A 25,150-nucleotide genomic window follows, 5' to 3' on the forward strand; every position below is an offset into this window, starting at 1 on the left:
TTGCAAAACGAGGTTTCATATCATTTCCCACAAAAATGTTATTGCACCTTCCAATGCAATTCCAAATCCAACTTACAAGGCAGATCTGTTCTCTGCCGCTTACGTGCCTTCGTGACAAACGGAGGTGGAAGCTTAGACTCTGGCATTGGGGTACTACTGTACATCAGACACATAACAGAATCAGTGTAGACATCATTGTGATTCTCCGGTACAACAGGGGGAGTCCAAATCTTAAAAACAAAATTAATAATAATAGTAAAAAAGAAATATCACAGTTTGCCATTAAAGTGTTTTTATGTAAGGTTTCCTTCAGATGAAATAGGAGTTGTTGACTTACAGGCATCATTTCTACTTGTCCGTCTGGTCTTTCATAGACAAATTCCTGTATGAGAAAAAGAATGTTTGATACCCCAATGCATCATTCACCACAGAACCTAGCATTTATAAACATAAGCATGTTTGCAGTAACTATAATAAAAAAATGCATTAGATAAAATAATTAAGAAATCTTAATTTTCAAAAGGCAACATATTTTGCTCAGTCTCCTCCTTCAGTTAATATCATCTTGATATATAACAGCTGTTTTCATAGGAGGACTGTGGATTGGTAGGAGGTTGTCTTGGAATTGCGATCAACTACACTACAGAATCACTGCTGTCCACAGAGTGACAGCTTCATGTTCAAAAGAACAATATTTGTGCAGGAGTACAAGATGAGTACAATAGGAATTTTACAGACATCCTTAAATACACAAAGTTCATAGTTGCAATATGCAAATTTTCTGAAAAGCTGGGACTTGCAGATCCCTTGGTGTTACCATGTTATAAGCATCCTGCCTGGTATAGGTTAAGAGTTCTTCTTTCACTGCCTGCTGAGTTTTTTCTTTTGCCTTTTTCAGCTCCTTGGCACGCTGGTATTCCCATTTTATGTTTGCAATTTTTAACTCCTTTTGGGAACAAAATTTATACACTTTAAAATATTACAGCTTTTCACAATAAAGATGCTAACAGCTATGAATTGCTACAGATTTGAGCCTGGTAACTACATCATAAATTCACTTTCTATAGGCTAGTAGTGATGGCAAAGTTAGTTAAACTGCATTTTCACTCATGGGCAAGGGCTTATGCCATTAAAGAGAAAGTGAAATATGTCTACCTATTAGTTAGGAATCAATGTGTTTTTAGAGCACAATCATTTCAAGCAAAATTTCAGTGCTCCTAAACAAAAACAAACAAACAAAAAAGGAAAGAAAATCTGGCAAACGTTGGGGGTTTCTCGTTTTATAAATTTATTTTTTGTTTTTATTAATTACTCCAGAAATGAAATATAGACTCTTACCTTGCTGACTTTCTTGCTTTTTTGATCATTCATAGTATGAGACGATTCCAAGAAATTCAATGCATATTTTTCAATTGGTGTAAGCTATTCAGAAAAACATTTTGTCAAGCTGCTAGTTATTTAGCTTTAGAATTAGAAACACATATAAATAACCAGTGATTTAAAAGCAAACAAACAACTACAAGAAACAAAAATAATGTCTTTATTTCAGTTGCAAACACTGGCACTCTGATTAAGGTAGAAAAGAGACCCAAGGACCAAACTTTAGCATTCTGGTCCCTTGACATTCCACCAGGATCACTGAGAGTAGGCTCCAAATATTGCCCACCATTTTGCTAACTGAAAAAAAGAAAGAAACCCATCCAAGTTAGTCTGCAGACTCTTGACAGCTTGTTAATAAGCAAGCTGTTACTTGGGTTTTGCACTAGTAGCCAAAAAAAAAAAAAAAAAAAAAGGAAACAAATTGGAATCCAACAGAATTTAGCAAATGCTAAGAATAGTCATTTTGTGGATTAAAAGAAACCGACCCAAGGCCTCTAAGAAAAGCACAAACATCCAGCAAAGCATAGGACTGTAAGACAAGCTTATATCACAAGATACAATTTAGTCAAATTCAAGTCACAATCTTCAAGAGAACATTCAGTGACTTCAGTGTTTCTGTATGTGAACAGATCTGCTAACAAGCTCTGAGAACCTCACAGGATTGTTTCAATATTTCTGTTTGCAAAGAATAGTTTCATGCAAGTGAAGTGGAAATCAGTACTTTATGAAAGCCAAATGGAAATGGCTTGTTGCACAGGATAGTAAATACTGAATATCTCTAAAGCTTTTTGTAATCCAGAGAAATCATCATACCTGATCCACAAAGCTAGCCAGCTCTTCTAACTGCAAAGGAGCCATGGTATTTCTTGAATTGTACAACTCTGTATCTATGTAATCTCTTATCTCAGATTGTGTCTCTTCTGTAAACTTTTTGGAATTCTCTTTTCCACACTCAGTACAAAGAACCTAATGAAACATGTATCATGCCAGAAGATTTTTTAATCATCTTAAAACTCAGTTTTAAAACAAGTCAGATTACTGACACATTTGAAACCTTTTGCTGCAGGAAATGTGATTTCATTTGATTAAAACAACAAAAATAGTTTTTAAATAGTTTAACATTCTGACTCTGATATAGTAAAGCACTTTTTTTTTTTAACCTATTGTCAAAGAACCCTTCATATTCTCAATATTTAAGTACCTGAGTTAAAAATCCTACTGAACAATCATCTCCCTGAGTAGCCACTTCTTGAATCAGATGTTTAATACCTTTTTTCAACAGCCTCTCTTCTACAGAATTACCACTTACAAGCCTGTAAAACAAAGAAATTTATTAAATACTGTTCCCTAGAACACAGTGAAACTTCCTGAAACTCAACTGTTGTATTTCTAGGGTTCCTCAGCTACCACAGTGAGCAACAACGCCAGTTGAGAGATCACCAGGTATTTCTGTAGAAAACTTTATATTCATTTTTAGTTTCACAGAGAGATCAGATTATTTAGACGACAACGTTAACCTCAGACAAAAATCCTGGTTTCCCCTGGAAACATCATTGGTGTATTTTTCATTTTAAAGCACCTATTTGTCAGTGTAAAAGTCACCTGTATATGTGAATATCTCTGCCTCTTGCAATTCTATCACACCACTCTTTAGCCTTTGTATCCGTCTGTTGATCTAAATCAATATCATAAAACACAACAGTGTCCACATCTACGTGGCTGACACCTGTAGAAGGAGTGCGGGAAGAAACAATAGCACAGAAGAATCTCTTGTCTTGGTTGAAGCTTTTTATGGATTCCTAAAATGCAGAGACAAACAACCTAATTACAAATTCACATTAATAAAGCATAAATCTCTGAACAAACTTTTTCAAAAAATGAGATCAGAAAAACTGCTTTCTAATTAATTCCTAAACATAACTTAAAATGTTGGCAAGCTTAAAATATCTGAGTCCATGTTACAAATTTACACAGTTCAAAATTAATTTATGTAGTATTAAAAATATCAATTTATGGTGCATTCAACCTGATAAAATCTACAGATCTATGACAGTAATGACAGTAGTCATATTTTTGTCCCATGGCTAAGCACACCTGACTGGGTTATCACATTCTGTGCATGCTTCATTTTTCTTGTCTATTGACTAAATTGAATCCCTTTCTCTGTGCTGACTTGTGTTGCTTTAAACCAAAGTACTCCTTTATGTTTTATAGTGCATCTGACAGAAAACATAATAAGGCAATCTGAAATCAAATTAATAACTTTTTTATATCACTAATGTTTGCTCAAACGGTAGGCCCCAAAGGATACTGAAAATCTTACTGGGGAGGGAAACGAGCACACTTTGAGTTTATCCTCAGGCAATGCCAGGGCACTCTACAGAAACAAAAGCCCCTGGAGTAAGGCTGAGGAAGTACCAACATAAAAACAGGAGTTAGGCTTGAAGTGTTGGTAATGTAGATACCTACAGACACAAAAAGTAAAAGCAATTATTCTAAACACTATTGTGAAATAAAACATCTGTATTTCAAGCACAAATTACTCATATTTATATATAGGACAACTTATGGCACATCTCTCAGAAACACGCTGAATGCTTCATCAAATAGCAATATGAGTGCCGTATTTTGTACATAATTACATATTTTGTGCTACAGATACACATATATTTTGCACAAATAACTAATGAACTTATGCAAATAAATTCTTTGAATATGTTAAATGACATTTAAGCATTTTCCCTCCCACTATGAGCATCTATTCACTATTAACTTGAGTAAGAGGTTCTCTTACCAGATAATGCCAACTGTGAGCATCAGTCTTATCAACTCTTATGTATGTGAGAAAATGGAAGTCTAAGAAAAGCTCCAGTATATCAAGCATTGGAATCATCTGTGTCAAAATCAATACACGATGCCCTTTTCCTTTCAACTTCTGAAGCAAAACGGCTAGAGCTTCCATCTTGCCTGTTGAAATAAGGCAATGAAATGAAAATGAAATAAGAACTTGAAGGTTCTGCAGGCAGCATTTAGCAATTACAGAAACTGTATTTGCACAGTCGTAAAAGGTGGTTTTGTGTGTGTGTATGTTGTTTGTTGTTTTTTTTGTTTGTTTTTTTTTAAATACCTGAATCAAGTTGCACCAGTAGGGGGTCTGGAAACTGTATAAAATGAGGCCTTGCTATCTGCTGCACTGGATGGAAGAAGGGCAGTAGTTGTTCCTTCAGATTAAACTTGAAGGCCTTCATTTCATGGATATATGAATAAGGAGGATTTGCTACATGCAAACATGGAGGAGCAACAACTACAGCTGGCAACACACAGAGGCCTCTAAACAAGAAAAGCAAACTTTAATATATTAATTTTTTAACATTTTAACTTCTTAAAAACAGTAAGAATGCAGATGTCTCCGTGGAAGCATAAAGGACTTGGCTAAAGGTGGTTGAAAGTAAATCAGTAGATGGAAGTTTTATATTAAAACCAGGTAAACATAAAAACACTCAAGAATAGAAGACATACAGAAATTACCACTATCCCTACAGTTACCAAGACAAGCCTCCCTCTAACTTATGACTCCCATATTTTTGGCAATAATTCATAACAAAAACAAACAAACAAAACAAAACAACAAAAAACAAGATATGTCATGCTTGAAAATAGAGAATTGCTATATAACTGAAAATAATTGCCATGGAACTATTAAGAGTTTTAAAATCTTAGGGTGATCTGAAATTATAGATTAGGGATGCAAAGTTGATTCACCATAAATGAATTTAGCCTGCAGTAAGAATAAAACAAGGCAACACACTTCTCTTTTTTGGATATTTATGTTAAACAACTAAACAAACTGTTAAATGCTATTTTGGATGGTGTTGGATGGTAGCATACACCCATTAAAATTTGTGCAAAGATGCATTTGTCTCAATTACCTAGTAACAATATCCTTCAGGGCAATCTTTTGGTGCTTTAATGTCAGAATGAGTTCTTGCAGGGGATCCTTTAGAATCTCCAAAGTACTTGAATACGGAAAGCAATTTGTAAAGCCAGACCAGCCCCATTTGTTAATCCTGGCAGGATACTGCTGAGAATTTTTTCTTTCATTGATCCATGAACAAATTTCTAACAAGTCTCTGCCATACAAGGGCGTTCGGGAACAACGACGCTCATTCCCCAAATACATTTTGTCCAGGTGTTCCTTTAGTTGTCTTTTTTCTTCTGTGGTACCCTTTAAAAATAATAAATAAATAAATAAATAAATAAATATTTTTTTGTGAACATATTTTGACCAGATGGAAGAAATCTGTGCAGAAGAAAGATGAAAATAAGATAATTTAGTTAATGTGAGTGTTCTTTGAATTGAAATGAAAGGAGAAGCAAACGAAGAAAAAAAAGTGATTTGAATAATATCTGTCCTTGCATCAAAAACATTAAGTTTGGTATTTAATAGAAAATAAAACTGCATTCCTACTCTATGCCTACCAGAAAAAATATAATGGCATTTCAAAACACCATTGAAGAGCCTGCTATGACAGGTAGAAGAGACTAGTGAATGCTGCATACTTAAAATAAATAAATAAAACTTCATCTATAGTGAACAGATAACCACACATGAATCTTGTATATGTTACATTGTAATCAAATAAGTACTCTATCATATAAAGAGTTACTATAATACCTGAGTTGGACACCAGCGTGTAGATATCAATTTAGATTTGGTGCTTGAGTCATCCACTGTTATAATTAAATGAATTAATAAATTCATTTTTCCAGGAAAGCAGCAAGACAAGAAAAATATTTTAGTGAAGAAAAATAATTTCATTTAATTTCACAGACATGACATTACAATATTAGGATATTCTAGCTTCCATGGTTTCCATTTCTGAATAATTCAAAAATGATTAAAAAGGAAAAAAAAAAAAAAAGGAAAAAAAAAAAAAAACAGCTCAAGCTGATCAATGAGCTTCAATGAAGCTCCATACTCTTCTAGAAAGAAACAAACTTAAAGTCAAGGAAAAGATTTACTGTTTAAAAAATAAAAGTGTACTGCACAATGTCACACCTTGTTGCTTCAAAGACTGTCTACCAACAAGCAGACAGAATTGACTGTAAGACAAAGTAAAAGTTTTCCCTCTAAACTGTAATGTTACAGGTTTCTCTGGCTGATCAATTCTCTCTTGTGCTCCAGTAGTGGAAGCCATTGGGCCACATACTACCTTGCTGGCTGTTAAGACAAAAAGACAAAAAAGGTGCAAAGTTTAAAAATAATTTCCTCACTGTGAACTAGAAGCTTTGCACGCTTACCTTACACTTATGTGCCATATTTCCAGCAAAGAGGAATTTTTCTCCAGACATGACTCCTGGGTTGCACTTAAATGCGAACAGACTAGGTCTCTCTGTTTGTTCTTAAACTACATGTGAAATGTTCTTCTCTCAGTGAGGATAATTTCCTAGATGCTAACTGTTTGACTGGTATTTCACATGTATATTTGTATGAATTGATAATGTACAAACCTTGTGAGGGCTTCAGGAGTCTGCACAGGTATATTTTATGCAAAGTTATTGGAGAAAACAACCACAGGATAAGAGATTTTTCTCCTTCGCTGTTCATTTTTAGCAATGTAAAAAGCTCTTAGAACAGTACAATCTTATTTCTCCTTCAACTTTCAACAATATAAAAATATTTAATTACATGAGAAAGTCAGAAAGCAACGCTTTATAATATGTACTGCACACCTTTCCTATGTTGAAATTCTGAAAACATGGCAAGAGGTTGTTGTCTTTTTATTTCCTCATGGTGGTCTGCCATAACTGTTGCTGTGTCCTCTGTCTGCTGCAATTGAGACCTTGTGAAGACTCGAGTCCTGCCTTCGGGTTTTTGTCCATACTGCACTGGTGTAAATAACCTAAAAATTAACAAATCCATCTTACTACACATATAAAAATCATACCTGAGGAAGTTGTTAGTTCCTTCATCCTAATACACAAATTAAGTTAAAAAACAAATAGTTGGTTTTAATCAGTAATCTCACCTAGAAGAGCTGCAGAGCATACAGCAGGAGAGATTTTGCTTCTCTTGTGGACTTAGAGCATGCAGAGAAAACACAATATACTATTAAATGTAAGGTGTGCTGAATGCTCTGAGGCTCCAGCCATCTCTGAAAGATTATGTGAAGGAATACAAGCGTCACAGATCTCCCAAATACCTTTATCATCTTTGGAGTTTGGAAACAGCAAAAAACCTCCCCAAAAGATGCTAATAAAAGTCAAACTTCTTAACAAAGCAAAATCTTAATTGTGGCTGGGTGCAATGTAAGGACAAAAAGCAGATCTCTACTTCCATGCATCTTGAATGTCTACAGATTATTCATAGAGTCTGGTTTTAAAAACACACTGAAATTTTAACAGCTGACTTCCCAGTAATTGTTTCATATACACAACTTCAGGGAAACTAGAGGTGTCTAAACAGCAAAAGAATGAGATCTGTTTCTGTCTGACTTTTTTTAAAATCTCTCCCAACTCTTAAATTTCATTAACTGACAAAGCTTCATTCTGGCCTAATAGAACTAGTGCAGAATCTTCTCCTTGTCACCTGCTGCAGCCATGTGTTACACAAGCTGTCTTGGACCTAATATAATTCTGTTGTAGAGTAAGTCAGAGCAACGTTTAGGTAAACACTGTACAATACATTAATCTGATAAAAGCAGAGTATGGTTACTGAAGTCCAAGACTGAAAAATGACTCTCCCAATTGATTTTCAGAAAGTAGGTTCAATAGAATAAACAAAAGGTCAAAATTCATCAGCAAGCCTCTTTTCCACCCATAGAAAGAAAAAGAAAAAAGAAAAAAAAGTATATTTAAGTGCATTGCAAGTGCGTCTTAGTGTTAAAATGAATTGAGGAGAAGATTTAATTATTATGCTTAGGAAACTCTCTACAGCAGAAACACTTAAAATGTTCAACAGACTTGAAGTCTGTTGCACTTCTTAGTTTGGCAAGAAGGATCACAAGCAAGCCTTCATAACTGAGAGAAACTATCAAGTGGTAAAAGGCAGTTTGCTTTCCTTCAGAAGACTCGTATAGAGTCCTATCAGCAATCAGTTTGGAAACAAAATAGCAAGACAAACAAATGCATCTGAATGTACCCTCTCAGAGCTCACAAATATTATTCATTTTCACCCAGTACTTAAAAATCACTAGAACACTGCATACCTATTCGGTTTGAGTTTCACTGGCTCGAGTCTGGGTGATGAAGGAGAACAGCAGATCTCTTCAATAAGCTTCCTAGTTACTTTCAGTTTTGGCAGCATTTGTGCTTCATAGCGAGTCATTTTGTCTTCCATCCCAGTCACATCAAAGAGAGACAGGTCTGTGTGCTTAAGAAAAACAAAATAAAGAAATATTCTACTACTATTCAAGTGCAGCTATAAAAAGTAGTAATAATATTCCACGTTATCCGATGATTAAAAAGCTCACAGTTGAAGCCAGAAGTAAATGAAAACTTAGAAGAGTCAAGTATCACGTGATTTTGCAGAGAGCAGCTGCAGTTACTTTAAAAGGTTTCAGCAACCTCTACCATGAAAATAGAGTATTATGCTCATGTTACCGAGAGTCAACAACAGGACAGCACACTCAGATTACAAACTCTGCAGTTAATCCAATGCTTGTAATCAAAACATTTGTCTTCGTAGAACTGAGATTTCAGTCTCATCCATTCCTACCTTGATACATTAACCCTACTTCCTCCACAAGCCTCTGACATCCTCCTCCCACCCCAAAATAGTTTTCCAACAGGCTCGATTAAATAACTATTCGAATTTCCCAGGAAAAAAAAAAAAAAAAAAGGATGAAATCTCTTGCGATGTAACTTCAACTGACTATGCTTACAACCAAACTGTGGAATGAGACAGCTTCTCATCTTTAGAACTTAATTATGCCCTTGCTGCTCCTGAGGACAGGACAAGAATGGCACTTTTTCCTCAATTCCAAAATCCAATATTTTAGATTAACTGGAAACTTTAAGCAAAGTCAGAAAATGGAAAACGTTGCAAAATAGTCTGACCTTCTATGATAAGGACAGCAAGTACCCAGTTTACCTACTAAATTCAGTACTACCATGAAGTCAGCAGGTACTATTTATAATCATCATGGTTGCTTCTAAGAAGTAAAAGAATTAGCAATTCACAGATTTTGAAATTTATTGGAACCTGACTTGTAATATGTTGTACTCTTAAACCACCTGCTCTCCCAGTCAAATTAAATCAAACACAAGAGAGTTACTTCCCTACATACCTTCCAAAGATCCCGTTTTAATGCACTCAGCACTAGAGAAGCAGTTCTAAACTCCAGTGTCTCTAGCACAAAGGAAGAGCTGGGAAGCCGGGGATTTATCAGATCAGGATGATTACACACCCGTAGGAGCTGCATCAGAATATGGAGAACACTGACAAAGTGCCCACTTCTAAGACATTCTTGAGTTCTGTTATTTAAAATGAAAATATAATTATGTTTTAAAAAGTGCTTTCTAGGAGCTTAGGTCTTTCTGCGCATTTAAATTGTTTTTCTAAATAAACCTGACAAAACCAATTTATTGAACTTACTGTAGTATGACTTTAAAAATGCAGTCTTCCATTCCTCCAGCTTCCCTCACATCCACACAAACTTTTAATAATTTATATAATACATTCTGGTTTGAAAACTCACATTATTATAAACCTGCATTTCTTAAATACCCATAACTTCAAATGAAAGTGGCGTGAAATAATATACAAATACATGTTGTCAATATTAAGGCCATGTTTTTTAATGCCCAAGTAAATACCACTTTAAATCATCAAATTCACTGTAAAATGTAAACAAGGCACATTAGGAAAGCGAAGTAAAATATAAACTAGGATATTCAGTTCCTAAACAAGTGCTAAATTTAAACAGAAGCTGTGGCACATGCTCAGTTGCCTAAGTTATAAATACAGAATACTGTGTTTTGTCCCATAATCTGCAAATACTGTTCATTTATTCTCCTTTTCACCTTGTAAAAGGATTAGATAAAAATAAAATAATAAAATAAAATAAAAACACAGAAGGAAGAAATTTCTGAATGCAATTGCCACTTTGTGTAGAACATGATTAGCCTGCACAGCACTATGATTGTGCCACACATTTGAATCTTTTGGTTTGCCCATGACTCACTTAAAAATAGTATGCCAACAGTTAAGCTCTCTTACTGTAACTGGAATGTTTCCTAACTTATCATTTCAATAATTGAGCAACTAAGAACAACTCAACAGATGTACCTGGGTTGAGACAGGATGTCTTTATACATTGACTTTTGTCGATTAGAAAGAGTACACATCAGCACATGCTCATATTTCCTCGCTAACTGCTTCTCGACATGAATTTTGGACCTCCGCAAAATAAATGACTGAACTACCTAAAAGAATACAAAACAATAATTTCTTAATTGTGTTCCCCCAGAGAAAGAGATACTAGAATTAAGACGCTATCCTCAAGGGAGACATACTCTCTGCAGTCTTATTGCCACTGTCTGGTAATGATCCTCATTCCCTTCTGCAGATGCTATCTTTGTAAAATCCGAATAGAATTTGGAAATCTCTGGGATCAGGAAACAGGCAATCGTCCACAGATCTTTTAGGGCAGTAGGCAGAAGCGTATCCATCAAGAGTAAATGGTGATCACTATAAACGATGAAGATAACAAATCACAGCAAGAAGATTAAAAACAAAATAAAAAAATTAAGTGCTGATGCTATTTCAGGAATTATCGAAGACAAAATCAAAAGGAAAATTTATAATGAATACTCCAGACCTGTGGAGACTGAAAACTGCATCCCAGTGCTTTTCTGTCAGATTATTACCATTTTGCCTCTCGTCTAAAACTAGGTATCTCCATTGCACTTTCATGAATGCCTCATAGTCTTCAAAGACTTGCTTGCAGGAGGCAACACACACATTAAAATTGTTGGGGTCAATCCATTCCTACAACATAAAAACACAAACATCCTAAAGGGATATATTTTTTGACAGATTTCAGAGCAAAAAGAGGGCTAGAAGTTGTATGTTTTAACAGCCTCATTGGAGGAATCCAAGAAGTTCCTTGCAACTATGGAAGTCGGAAAAAATAAAAATAAGAGGGAAAAAAAAGAAAAACAGGAAGAAACATATTTTGCAAATAAGTGTAATGGAATCTTGAAGCCTGGAAACAAATACATGGTTGCTAAACTACAAAACACACACCAGACTTCCTGTTGCTTCTTCTGGATTATACATCAGTTTCTCAACCAAAAAAATAAAGATACACTCAACACAATTTCTTAATAAGCTTCTGCAAATACTAAGATGAGGTAAAAGTCATAGAAACAAAGATGGAAGAGATTAGTCATTAGTCAAAAACATCTGTACAAGGAACATCATGCCAATAAATAAATATGCACTAAAAAGGCTAGCCACTGCTGGTCATCAAAACAAGCTTTATTGGTAAATACCACACTCTGCTTTTTAGCCAGCATTCATGAGATGAGAAGGTATCTTCATTCTTCTTGTGCTTTCTGTATGTTACATAACAATATAGAAAAGGAGGAGATTGTAAGATCACTATGATCAAGTTTTTAACCACAATGGTTTAAGTGCGACTCAGCCTGATACTTCCTTTCAGTGTAATGCTTACCTTACTCAGAACGTGTGTAGATGAAACTATGTTTCATAATACCTGTCTAGTTTTTAGAAGTTCTCCTCGATCCCCAATGTACAGAAGAATTCTCAAAGCAGGACACCAGCATTTCAGTTCAGTCACCCACAGTACATTAAAGTTTTGTGAAATAACAAGAATAGGACCCCAGTTACCTACAGAGATAACAAGTACAACATAACTGGAAGTGACTACACATCACTTCACAGCTTACATAAAAGGCAACTGTGCACATACAAACAACATGCACTAAAACTCGATGGCAGGAGTTGTCTCTCCTTTTGTATACAAAGCATTTCAGATTCATTTCATTAAATTACACATATTAAAAGCATTATTTTTTCCTTTCTGAAAATACATTCACTAACGAACTTTTAAAATCGTTATTAAAAGGTCTATATCTCATACCTTCATTACATGCCAGGTGGGCAAAAAAAGCTACAACTTGCACTGTTTTACCAAGTCCAGCTTCATCAGCCAGAATAGCGTTGAGACTCATCTTATAGAGCTTTGCCAACCACTCTAGTCCAGTCTTCTGATACTCTCTAAGAGTGCCGTGTAACAAAGACGGAGTAATGCTTTTTACTGCTGTTGTGATTTGAGCACTGCCTTTGGGCAACAACGCTTCTGCAACAGCAGCCATGTCTGCTAAATCTCCCATATGTGTTTTTGGGGTGGGCATGAGTAGGTCTGTAAGCACCACATCTTCCTGAAGGCTCTCTTTCTTGATCATAGAGTCTCTTATTTCTGCACAAAGTAATAAAGTTAATGGTGCAGCCACACCTGAACTGAGCAATCCATTAAAAGGTTTGACACCATTTACAGCTAAGCCAGAGTCTAAAGAACATAAGAAATCTACACTGTAAGAATAACGTAAAAAACAGCTTGAGACAAATGATTATATAAACAAGGGCAACCTGCAGTGGGACACAGGTGCACATATGACAGTTTTAGTGAATTCAGTCTCACTCATGGCCCCAAGGGAGCCTGATTGATACAAACAAGAACTCAGCAACAAAAAGCCTTTACAGTGCATTTACCAAAGCATTAGTAACACACAGGAAGTCAGAGAACTAGAGAAAGGAGATATTTATAACTCAAAAACAAAATATTATTTTCTTAATATTTATTTTGGTAAGTTTATTTTGTTACTACTGGCACGTCCCACAATATTATGCTAAAAAAAAGCCTGAGGTCCTTATTACCTTTTTTTGAGGTGTTCTGGGAGTTGAATACTTTCCTTCTCCTCTCTTCTAGCTCTCCTTGTAATTTTAAATCTACCACCTAAAGTAGAGAGAGTGCAAGGGAAAAATAGCAGAAGGAAGTGACAAATATGAATGCACTTAGCTTTAAATACAGCTGAGAATTGTTTAACATTTCTTCAATGGTCAGACAGACATCCAGACATGGCTACAATGTAGAGCACTCCAAGAATAGCATGTACAAAACTGACCACGAATAGCAGTTATCCACATAACACTTCAGAGTTATCCAAAAATAACTTGCATTAAAACTTTTATGTTCACAGTGAGCCAAATGCACCAATGAGGTTGAGTAAAACGCTCATGACATATAAGGCCTCATATTATTCATGCAATCGTAACATGAAGCTATCTTTACCAAGGTATAATAGTCACCAAGAGGACTGAACAAAGTTCAGTTGTAAAACTCTTGTTTTCATGATCCACTGGGTTTTTATTCAGAACTTATTTGGAGGGGGTGGAGGGGAGGTATTTACCTGCTTAATGGAGGACCAAAAACATTCAATTTCTCTAGCAGTAAAAGCAGCAATAGCCTTCAGCCGCTTCTCTTCTCTCTTTTTGCATGTTTCCTTATGAAGTGTCAGATCCTCATGGTAACGATACACGCTTACAATTAGCTGAACAAAGACATACAGTTATTTAAGTGTTCACTGTATGTATTCTACCTAATAAACGTGTTTCTAAAGAAAGAAAAAAATACAATCCCTTTACAGATACTCCCTAAATTTGCCTCTTCACTGTGAAAACAAAATTCATACACCCTCAGTGACTAAGTCCTAACCATGAAAATGCAGCCTATTCTTCCTACCCCCAACTCTTTTTCTAGTAGGAAATATCAAATTCACATTACTCTCTTGGCACTTATCATCTTCCATCTTCTTTCTTGAACGAAATCTGCTGCCATCCACTGCATTTCTTCCAAAAGATAATCATGGTGTGATTTGAGTCGTGGGGCCTCTTGGAGTTTGGGCAGACGTTTCAGAGACCATAAACCTGCTTTCCTCAGTGTTGTTATTCGCCGCAGAATTTCATTTTCCTTCAAGTATGAACATCATTATTACTATTGCACAACACAAAAACATGACAGGCACTGCGAAAAGCGTTAAACAAATAACCAATACAAATGATTCTGCAGTCCTTGCAGATATTCTACACGGTCTGAAGTTGCACTTTATTAATATCTAATGAATAACCCATCTTTTGTAGATTTACATAAAGCTCTACGAGGAACTTTGCTATGGGGCAGTGTTACACTAAATCTATAGAGACGTCTGAGATGCACTGATACTCTCTCTCAAGAACTATTTTTTCCTCCTAAACTATAGTATCTCTAAACATCATCAGGAGAGCAGAGTTGATAGAGTGAGAATTTTCATAAAACTGAAATGCTCTGCCAAATGGCAGATGGACAGAATCCCCTAAAAAGTTCACATACAATTTAGTTGATGGCATTTTTATTAACACATGTAAGCATTCCGCAGCTGCTGGTGAGTAAGCACAGGCAATACAAATTCTCATTGTGATCCTCCTTTAATCTAAATATGTTCCATAAAATGTTAAAATAATTGATTCTATTTAATTAAATCTCCTTCTAGGATATCATCAGAAATACAAATTCTACTTCCCCAGAGAATCTGCCTGATTCCTTCTCACTCCTTTTCTTTCTTCAAGAAAAATTACGTAGCATGTCTGAATCTCTAAAAGATGCAGGAGAGATACTGCTAGCTACTGAGCATTCTAAATTTAAATGAACACAAAGTTTTATTGTAAAGTGAGATTTAAGCAATTATATAGTTCAGTTGGGCAATTTGAAACAAATTATTAGTGCTTTGTGAAGTCCTCTGTAAAAAATAGTAAAACTATTTGCTCCTTTCTCCCAGGCTCAAGCAATGCTGTCACCCACAAAGTCTCAATACACAGGAAAACACTGCCTCACCGTGAGAGAGGTTAGCATGGTGCTCCCTCTTGCTGTAAATAAATACCAACGTACCTGCAACCTTGCACACACATCCTAAACTTACTCCACAACATGAAATTAATTTGATTCAACGAGAATCCATCAAAAGAATCTTTAAACTGAGAGTTGGGTAGCCATCATGAATTGAAAAATAAATTAAAAAAAAAAAAAAACGTGTTTTATGGATGTAAAATTTCAAGAGAAAGCAGCAGCAGCAAAGTGCCAACAATTAATCTTGTCTAGACTTTCCCATAAGATGATGTTACCTTCTTCATTCTGAGGATGAAATTCCTTACTCAAAAAGAACAGTTTAATGATGCAGAACAGAGATCAGCAGCAACTTCAGTACATATAAAACAAGCATTAAAAGCCACATACAATATACTGTGCAAATCTGATACCCGTTGCTGTGGGGAAACTGGAGCTTGGGCCAGCTCATGGTTCTTATCATGACCTGCTGGTCATACCTGCTGAAGAAATGTCAGGTTCCTGCTGCGTGAAGCAGGTGAGGAGCTATGCAGGCTTGGTGAATTTGGTTTGTTTTGCTCTCTGCTTCGCTCCTGGCTGATCTGTGGAGCCATGTGAGGAACAGGAAGCATTCCACCTGCAAAGGAACTTTTACAAATCACCATTTCAGTAATTTTAACAGCAGAACATTAGAAACAAAACAGAAAGAAGCGACAATGCACGCTGTTACATAGATGGTCAAATCAACCTCCTAGCACCCCACCAGACAATTACATACCTAAAAGCTGTGAAGATGCAAACGGATCAGCACGCTGGTCTAGAATGTATTTATCACCTCTTTAAACTGGCAACACAAAGATCTTTTAAAATAACATCCTACGGAGAGGTGATAATGATGCAACCAATCTCCATCCAAGTATCAAATGACCAGAAAGGAGAAACTTGGTGCAACAACATCAATTAAAGGAATGAACAAATTGGGCACAGAGGGTGCGGGCGTTAAGCCCAACGCATGGAAAATGAGACGCGCAGCACCGACAGTGCCAGGATCTCCTCCGGAGGGCTTTTAAGGCTTATAGTAATTGGTATTAGATATAATCTTACAATTACAGAAATTCTCATTAAAGCAATTATCTTTAATTACAAAACTAAAACCTTATATTCGATAGAAAATACTTTACGATAAATCATTAATATATATACGACTTATATGTGTTAAATGTTTTTTTTTTTCTTTTTTTTTCAAACCGTTACCCTGTCAAAAGTAATTCTGAAAGAAAATATTTAAAAATAGAGGCTGCTTCTGCACCTAGCAGCAAGAGCTGCCCGCCTGGGTGTAACGGGAAGCGACTTGAACATCATTTTTTTCTGTGAGGCAGGAGCGGTTGGTGCCGTGGGTACACGCGCAGTGCTTGTGTTGCACACAGTAACAGACGGCCGGGGCTGCTGGCATCTCGGCCCGTATGTGAGGGCTGCCTTGGAACTACAACGAAATCAGCCGCGGAAGAAGAGGAGGAGGAGGAGGAGGAGGAGGAGGAGGAGGAGGCCGCCCAGCGCCACCGCCTCCCCTCAGCGAGCGGCCGCGCGCTCCCGCGGCCCCGGCGGGCACGCGCCGGCCGCCTCCTCGCCCGCGGGCACGCGCGGCGGCTCCCCGCTCAGGAGCTCGGCGCGGGGCCGTACCACCGCCGCCCCACGGGGGGGCAGCACAGGGCGGTGCCACCTGCGGCATGAGGGGGGGGGAACGCGGCACATGCGCGGGGCGCCGCTAATGGCGGCGGTGCCGGGAGCTGAGGGAGCCCCAAAGAGCCCTCAGGAACCCCAAAAAGCCTCAAAGAGCCCCAGATTGCCCCGGATCCCCTCGCTCCGGCAGCGGCCGGGCCGCTGGCCCCAAGCTGAGCGGGCACTGCCGTCAGCCCGCCGCCCCGCCGCCCTGACAGAGGCGAGCGCCCCACACACACCCCAGGGGGCAGCTTCAAAGCCTGAGTCGCTTCAGGGCCTTTGTGTATTTGTACGCACACCCCGAGCCACAAAGCCACTTACCCGCACTGAAACGGGAGCTCAAACACCCAGCTCACGGCCCCCATGAAACAGAACCACACGCGTTAACAGCAGGTAGGAAACACCCCGGGTTTATTTTGTTTTCTCCACAGGCTACCAATAGAAATAACTGTTGATTTCAGCTGAGCCACTGGTGTCAGTTTTGATGCCTCTATTTTTTAGTAAATAAAGGCATTGTTCTCAGATTGAAAGGGATAGAAAGACAGAGCTTTGGACAGAAGACTAATACAGACTAGGTCGACAGTATGAGTTAGCAAGGGATGTGAAAAGAAAACCCAGGTAGAGTCCCTCTCCAGAACACTTACACTCCTGTCATTCCAAAACAGTCAGGCCTTCACATAAACAAAAAGCTCTGATTAAAATCCAGATGAAACAAGCAAATCCCTTTTCAAGGGACAGCTGTACTTTGGCCAAAAAAAAAAAAAAAAAAAAAAAAAAATCCAGGAGGCATAAAATCAGAAGGCATGGAATGAAGGCGCAAAGAACCATCTCCTCTAAGAAGTAACTATCATACTCGGTATGGACCCCCAGTTTTGATGCACATCTTCAGGTGTGGGACTAGTCTGTATCCCAAGTTGACAGGACAGAAAGGAGAACTCCAGAGTATGTAGATCTCGGAACACAGAAAATTAAAACAGTTTCCCAGAGGAAGACAACACTCAGACATGCTCTTCCCTTACCACTGATCACTGCACACTCCTCTACTCTGAGCAGCTTGATAGAAATTACGAATTCACACATACAAAGCAGATGCAGACTTGATTAAGCCCCGAGGAAGTCAGCACCATTCCTTTCACACATGCTAAGTTGGATCAACCCAGAATCTAGCAGATGGCAAGCTAGTTTCCACTAGAAACAAATACTAAACCAGCAGCAACACATCTAGTGAGCCACCCCAGGGAACACTAGAACTTTCATAGCTGCACGCTTTGAATTGCAGTCCCAGCAATTAATTTACATGTGTTCCTCACATCTCAACTGCACGCCTGTGAAACAACACCTCGGGCAGTGGATGCCCAACTACGTACGTAGCTGCGGATCTACCTTCTTGAGCCTGCCCAAGCATGAGGACAATAAAGGGAGGATGACACCTTTCAAATAAAAGGTCTTATCTTAAAATATGTGGTTCGTTCCATGTTCCAACATTAAGACCTCTCCCTGAGTAAGGAATCATTTCCTCTAGGCTTGCAAAGCTTTACAAAACATGGAAAGGTTGATTCAATAGCAAAAGAATTCATAGCAGTTAGCATGATAATGAACACGTGTTATTCGACAGGAAAGTCATGGATGACATGGAAGATAAAAGCTTAAAATGATGTTTAGAGATCAGGTTAATTAAAGGTGAAAGGAAAATAAAAACTAAATTGAAAGTTCATGGAGTCATAATTTCATAATAATCATCAAAAAAGTATATTAAAATGGTTTTCCCCATCTTTATGTAAAGATTATACATATTTAAAATACTACTTCCAGGTAAACACGTAATAAAAATGTTATTCAAATAGCAATTAAGACATTCTGCATTACAAGAATCTTTTAGAAAGCTTCTTTCTTGTTACACTTTTTTCAAGTATACCAGGCAGGTGGATCAGTCAGTGGTACCAACAGCTTCTTTTACTCTTTCTACAGCACTGTTTTCCCCACTCAGTTTTTCCTGGGTATCCAGTTCTTGTGCTGCATGCACGCAAACCTCTGCTTTACTGGGTTCTTGGACTAGGAAGGCCACTTGTTTGTAGACAAAGTGAGCTGCAGGCAGTAAGGGTCCCAGGTCCAGACGCTTATTGGTTCAGTCAGAATCATCACCACAACCATCACTGCCTTCAAGATCGCTGCTGTTCTGAAATGGAAAATGGAAAACAGTTTGTCAGTATTTCATATATAGCCAGAGACGGACCTAAGTCAAAAGACACTGACCATTGACTTTAAACCTCCCCAGAAGCATTGGAAAATGCAGCGAGATTTGCCAGTGTATGACTCTGCAGTCAAATCAGCCAGTGTTTCAAAGCATTCCTTCCTTCCTTCCTCCTTCCCTCAACTGCCCTATGCAAAAATCTGCATAAGTAACCCGATGTCTAATTCATTCCACCAACATCAAGACCGTGCAGACTGAAAAAATAAAAACATTTTATACTCCAGATGGCTGTCCTCTTCCACAGTCTGTTCATGGAAAACAAAAACATTAGTAAGGGAAGAGCCATTTTAACTTGCAGCTTCTGTTTGAAAACAACAATGGCTTCAATCATTACCTTTGAATTTTTGTTGTTAGCTTGCACCTCAGCAGCAGAAGAGTTGAAGTCATGGATGGAGAGGGTGCTTAGCCAGTTCATCATGGATTTCTCCTCCCTTTCTGTGTTAATAATAGTAGGATAGATATACTGCTCTTTGAAAACAGCAATCTTTTCCTCCTCCTCTGTCCACTCCAGAGGCTCATGCAGTCCATCATTTCCAAACCGTCTGTTGTACTTTTCAAAGTGTACCCTTTCCAAGACCAGACCGAGTCCGGGAGCTTTGGGGACATCTACTTTCTCCTCTCCCCAGCTGCGCTCTATGATAGATTCAGCAGCATAACCTTTCACGATAGCTATCACCAGCCCAATCATCTTCCTTATTTGGTGCATCATGAAACTCTGGCCTTTCACTTTGATCACTGCAAATTCGACGTTTTCCCGCACAAAGGGCTCTCCACAGTACATCTCCATTATGTACCGCTTGGCGCTGGGGTCCTTGGGTCCCTTCTGAGACGTGAAGTTGTGGAAGTTGTGTGTTCCTTTATAGCAAGCAAGCAGCTTGTTGACTCTTTCAAGGGTCTCGTTGTTCAGTCGATACGCCTCTTCTTGCACATCCTCGTCTTTATGGGCAAAGGTAAATGTTGGCAGCATGTAGGAGTAGGTTCTGGCATCACATTTGTTCTTGGAGTTGAATCCCCCAGTGACTCTCTTCAGCCCTTATTTTAAAAAGAGATGTTAAATTTCTGAATCAGTAGGCCATAACCCAATTGTGATTTCAACTTTACCAACAAATGTATTTTTTTAAATAAAATGCAATTCAAATATACAAAGATTTATTTTATAGGACACTAATTTCAAAATAGCAGAAACATAGATTCTTGTTAAAACTAAACTGCTTTTGAGGAAAATTATAATAGTAAGGGAGAGACTTTGTGCAGGAGAAGGCTTCTCTTTGAAAAGTTTTCTTTGCCCATTCTGGCATCCTTACCCAGAATTCTGATGTGAGAAGGAAGATGGTTATTGATCTTTTCTAAGATGTCATCTATTAGCCTGACCTTTAGTGACACAATCTGTCCAGCTGCAGACACACCCTATAAAAATCATAAAGCACATACACAGATAATTATGTACCTTGGAAGGTCTAGGATAGCACTTGAACTGAAATAGCTAAAGAACAAGTTTTTTGCACTGGTCATTTCAGGCTGCAGAAAGGCAAATGCAAGGTCACAGGCAGAAATCCAAGTGAGAGTACTCCTGGAAGACCTGCTGGTGTTGTACGGCCACCCAGCACCTTAGCAATCTTAGAGAGCGTAATATTGCACTCCCTTTCCTGACATATCTCACTGTATTTGACTAGTAAGTAAAGCACCAGCAGAAAAGAAATGACTTGTACATAAGATCAGCCATGAATTCCAGTTCAGACTTAGAATCCTGCTGTGGCAGGGTTGAAAATCAATGGTGATGCAGTTACATTTCCAAGCTCTGCATCAACCACGCAGCAAGAGCAGTGAGGAGCAGCAACAGGTTGGCAAGCTGGAGCAGATGAATGTGACAGCAATGCAAAGAGACACAGTGTAAGTATGAAGCACCAGCTTTACAAACACCATATAACCAGTATCTCACTCTTTCTAAATATTCGCTTTTTACTTAAATTTAGTAATGAATGAAGGCAGAAGTTTCAAGTAACATTCACTGCAAATAGGATTTGCTGTTGGATCTCATGCTAAACAATGCTTTACCAGGCAATCACAACAGCACTGGTGGGAACAGACCACATTTTATGAGAGCACAGGCCCTAACCAATGTACCTTATCTGTTCGAGCACACCGCTGAAAAGACATTTTCTTCATGTCTTCTCCATGGTTTTCTGGGATGCAGCCTGACTGAACGAGGGCGGATACCAAGTCGTCTTCAATTGTCTTGAACTGTGAAGATCCCATATTCCTCTAGAAGAGAATATAAAATCAGAAAACAAATAGTAATAACGGGGTAACTGTTCTGAAGAACATAATTGAAAAAATGTTAATTGAATATCACCATGCAATCTTTTTTAAATCTTCCCTTCATAACCCTAAATTATTTGCCAGTGCCTGCAACAGTAACAGCTGCTGTTCCAAACCTGGCCTCTGCAAATCGGGCTTCCAGAAATTAGTGGACTCTTTTGGTCAGGTAGCCCAAGCTGTTACATAACTCAGACTACTGTTTGCTCCAGCAACTTCTGCACTAAACTTGTAGATGAACTATGACAGAAACATGCAACTCTACCTCAGGAAGGCTGCTTGGCACACCCTCCAACACACACCACTTGGTGTGAACGCAGTAAAGCTGAAATGCACTTCTACAGACATGCCCATGCATGTTGTTCACTGCTGTTGAACAAAGCTACTTTGCTGTGTAAGCATGAAAAATTCTTCTGTGTTCAACCATTACCAGTTATCCTGTAGAGCTTTTAAACTACACCTCAGGAATGTGTATAGAGCGTGCAGTATGCTGAGAGGAGCAGCAGATGGAGCAAAACCACGCTGTTGCTGCTAAGGCTGTACCACGAGACCATTCCTGCATGAGCAAGTCTGGGGCACTTTGCTGCTGCAACAAAGCAGCATGCCACGTGCAAGTGTAACAATCTCACAGCAGTTTTCCTGCTCCTAAATTGCTACATGTCACCCTATTGAGTGCACCAGAAAAGGGACAATTTACAATGTTTTTGAGTACAAACAACCTTTTCATAAATCCAATAGCTGTCAACACATACAGCAATTTGTTTCATGTAAATACACAGCTCAGTTCTCCAGGACCTACACATTTTGCAGAACACAGCGAGACCACCTGAGGTCTGACCTAAGGAAAACTCTGCCCAACTGCTTTGAAGTGTGAAGCTTCAATCTGAAGCTGGTGCACGGGTCGGGAGGGATCATGAGACAGCACATCAAGCGCTGACAGAACTGCAGTGCCCGTGCTTTCAGCCTCAAGAGCCTTGTCTGCAGCACAGCTTCAGAAAGGCCCGCTGATGCTGTGTGCTGGAAGGCAGGGCAGCGGTCCTGGAACACACCAGATGTCCAGCTGGCAGCTCCCCACGTGCGGCTGCTACCACAGCCTTCGGCCCCAGGAGCCACGGCACCCGCTTGTTCCCGCCGCAGCTGCTGGGGACGCAGCCCCCAGGCCCCCCCCCCGCTCCTGCCAACCCCGCGGCTCCCAGGGGCGGCCGGGCGCGGTGCGGTGCTGCCCCCGCACCTGCATGCCGTGGTAGCCTTTCCCCGAGTACGCCATCAGCAGCACGATCTTCCTCTTGGGCGACTTCTTGCCCTGCTCCTCCTCCTCCTCGCCGCCGCCTCCCTTCAGCCTCTTGCTCTGCCGCCCGTTCTCCTCCGGCCTTCCCGGCCCCTCGCCGCCGCCGCTCAGCCTCTTGGCAGCCGCTGCCCGCAGCCCCTCGGCCATGCTGGGAGCCACCTGCGGGGAGCAGAGCTCAGGGGGGGGGGCCCGGCCGCCAGCCCCTGCCCGCCCCGGGGAGCCCCCAGGAGCCCCCGCTGAGGCGCGGGGGGCCCGGGCCCTGCCTCCCCCCCCGCCTCCCTCCCCCCGCGGTCCCCACGCACGTTACGCGGCCGGGCCCCGAGCCCGAGGCCCCGGCCCCAGCCCCAGCCCCAGGCCCGCGCCCCCCAGCGCAGCATCGCGGCCCGGCCCCGCCGCTCACCCGCCCGGCGCGGCCCCAGCGGGCCCGGCCGAGCCTTACGGAGGCCGCGCGGGGCCGCACCGAGGCGGCGCCGGGGCCGGGGCCGGGGCCGGGGCTGCGCGGGGCGGGGCGGCGCCGAGGGGGGGCCGCGGGGCCGGGGGGGGCCCTCAGCGGGCGCTGGGCCCCGCGGCCGAGCCCCTGTGGCGCCTGGCGCCGTGTGGCCGTGGGGCCGCTCGCACACAGGCTCCGTGCAGCCAGCGCGTGTGGGGAGCGTGAGGGGCTGGGAATCCAGGCAGGGGGAAAGGCAGAGGAACGAGCGCGTTCCTGCGATAAGCACTGCCCGTGGGAGCAGAACAGTTTGTGCCTCACAAACCCGCTTGGTGCAGCAGCAGCACTCGCAGCAGTTCAGTCACGGTGAAACACAACAAAAAGTGGTGGCATCACCGTCATGGGGGTGCTGAGGAAAGGTCGGACGTGGTGCTCTGGACATGGTTTAGTGGGGGACGGCGGTGGTGGGGACCAGCCAATCCCGAAGGTCTCCCAGCCCTAATGACACTGCTCTATTCTAAACACCTCAGTGAAGCACGGGTCACTCACTAAAGATCAAGGTCGCCCTCCCAGAGGGGTCCCTGCCGGGCAGTGGTCGCTGTCCCTTCGTGGTGCAGCTGCCACCCGCACCAGCATCGCCCGCTGTTGAGCACAAGCCCCCACGCTTTCACTTTCCTGTCAGGTTTTCCTCCCTCCGGCTTTCTCAGGCAATCATTGTGCTCATGTCTCCTCCAACAAGTTTTATCTGCGCTGATGTACTTCATGGGAAAGCTTAGTACAATAGGCACCCTTATCAGGCACCAGCATGTACCTCCTAAAAAGCCAAATGCACCTGGAAATTGTTTTGTTATGCTGTGAGCTTCAGTGCTTTATGGGAGGGAGCTACCCAAAGAGGATGCTGCTCCCCTGGCATGGCTGTGAGATTAGCCTAAGAAAGCTCCATTTATTCATTCAGATGGAAAATGGAATGGTTGACAATTCCAAGCAGGCCAGATTATCAAACGCAGGCTTGTTATTTCTGCTAATAAGGGGAAGAAATGCAGCACATCCTTTTTTGAACTGACACATCTGAGTTATTTCAGTAGCGGGACGGGGCAAGGGAAGATTTATCACATGTTCCCAGCTGCACTTTGTTTAGAGAAGTGATAAAAGATAGCCTGTCAAATAGCAGCACTGCTGCCAATGGAAACAGGAATATAAATGTCTGTATTGCTTAGACCGGGGCGTCTGAATCCCTTTTTGCCTTGCTTCCTTAGGAAGTGAAGCATGTGCAGTCACGCTGCCTGTCTGTACAACACCGTCTCTTCCTCCTCCCTTCCTGCTGTGATTGCTGAATTTGGCCCATTTCGAGAGAGGGAAGAAGGCCTCAGCAGATAGGATAAAACAATGGTATGACAGGAGAAACACTTACATGGATGGCCCCATGATGGAAAAAGCTTTGCTATCCCAGCCCTTATCCATTCTAAGGGCAACAAAGGGGCTTCAAAACAGCACAAACCTTGCTCTGAGCCTGCCAGAGCACACACTGACTCTTTCCCAAGATAAAAATTAGGCAGGTGGAAAGGAGCTGGAGAAAGTTGTTGGTCCCAGTGTGGAGTTGTAGGACACACACGTGCCTCACTGCTTCACTGTTTATAAAATGACTTGGTTCGTAGTGTGAACCCCATTGTCAGAAAATATTATGAGTGGTTAATGTCGTCTTCTTGCGCAGTCCCTTCAGTCAGTCTTGCTCAGTCCCTTCCATTCCCAGGCAGATGGGAATCACCTCTGTGATCTGCCTACCCTGCCATAAATCCCTGCCCTATCCCTGAGCATGTCACAGCCCTGCAGCTGCAGCTGGCCATGAGGAGCACTGCCACGAGCAGTAAGCAGCACTGGGGATG

At 40.6% G+C, this 25,150-nt stretch overlaps 2 protein-coding genes and 1 non-coding gene across 4 annotated transcripts; all 3 read right to left on the reverse strand.

Moving 5' to 3' along the window:
• Nucleotides 1-803: 803 nt before the first annotated feature.
• Nucleotides 804-15,911, reverse strand: LOC101804932 (E1A-binding protein p400). The gene is made up of 21 exons (XM_072024691.1): nt 15,767-15,911; nt 14,193-14,378; nt 13,819-13,959; nt 13,286-13,364; nt 12,102-12,235; nt 11,202-11,371; nt 10,897-11,071; nt 10,670-10,806; nt 9,669-9,855; nt 8,589-8,752; nt 7,114-7,283; nt 6,440-6,601; nt 6,056-6,111; nt 5,310-5,605; nt 4,508-4,710; nt 4,175-4,347; nt 2,983-3,179; nt 2,582-2,693; nt 2,194-2,346; nt 1,339-1,422; nt 804-1,217 (listed from the first exon to the last, which is right to left on the reverse strand). The coding sequence occupies exons 1-21, from the start codon at nt 15,896-15,898 to the stop codon at nt 1,209-1,211; spliced, it is 3,120 nt and encodes a 1,039-aa protein (XP_071880792.1). The 5' UTR covers nt 15,899-15,911; the 3' UTR covers nt 804-1,208.
• LOC113845371 (small nucleolar RNA SNORA49) lies at nt 3,658-3,795 on the reverse strand. Its single transcript, XR_003500951.1, has one exon. It is a non-coding gene; the product is annotated as a small nucleolar RNA SNORA49 (small nucleolar RNA).
• A 1,468-nt stretch (nt 15,912-17,379) lies between the features above and the next one.
• On the reverse strand, nt 17,380-23,393 carry PUS1 (pseudouridine synthase 1). Of its 2 annotated transcripts, none has more exons than XM_027470199.3 (6): nt 23,241-23,393; nt 22,784-22,999; nt 21,361-21,498; nt 20,541-20,643; nt 19,571-20,268; nt 17,380-19,161 (listed from the first exon to the last, which is right to left on the reverse strand). In XM_027470199.3, the coding sequence occupies exons 2-6, from the start codon at nt 22,985-22,987 to the stop codon at nt 19,111-19,113; spliced, it is 1,194 nt and encodes a 397-aa protein (XP_027326000.1). In that variant the 5' UTR covers nt 22,988-22,999; nt 23,241-23,393; the 3' UTR covers nt 17,380-19,110. The 2 variants fall into 2 exon arrangements, with proteins under 2 accessions (XP_027326000.1, XP_027326001.2); XM_027470200.3 differs by having other exon boundaries at nt 23,143-23,279.
• Between the last annotated feature and the right edge of the window lie 1,757 nt (nt 23,394-25,150).

The sequence above is a fragment of the Anas platyrhynchos genome, chromosome 16 (assembly GCF_047663525.1).
Source record: "Anas platyrhynchos isolate ZD024472 breed Pekin duck chromosome 16, IASCAAS_PekinDuck_T2T, whole genome shotgun sequence".
NCBI lineage: Eukaryota > Metazoa > Chordata > Aves > Anseriformes > Anatidae > Anas > Anas platyrhynchos.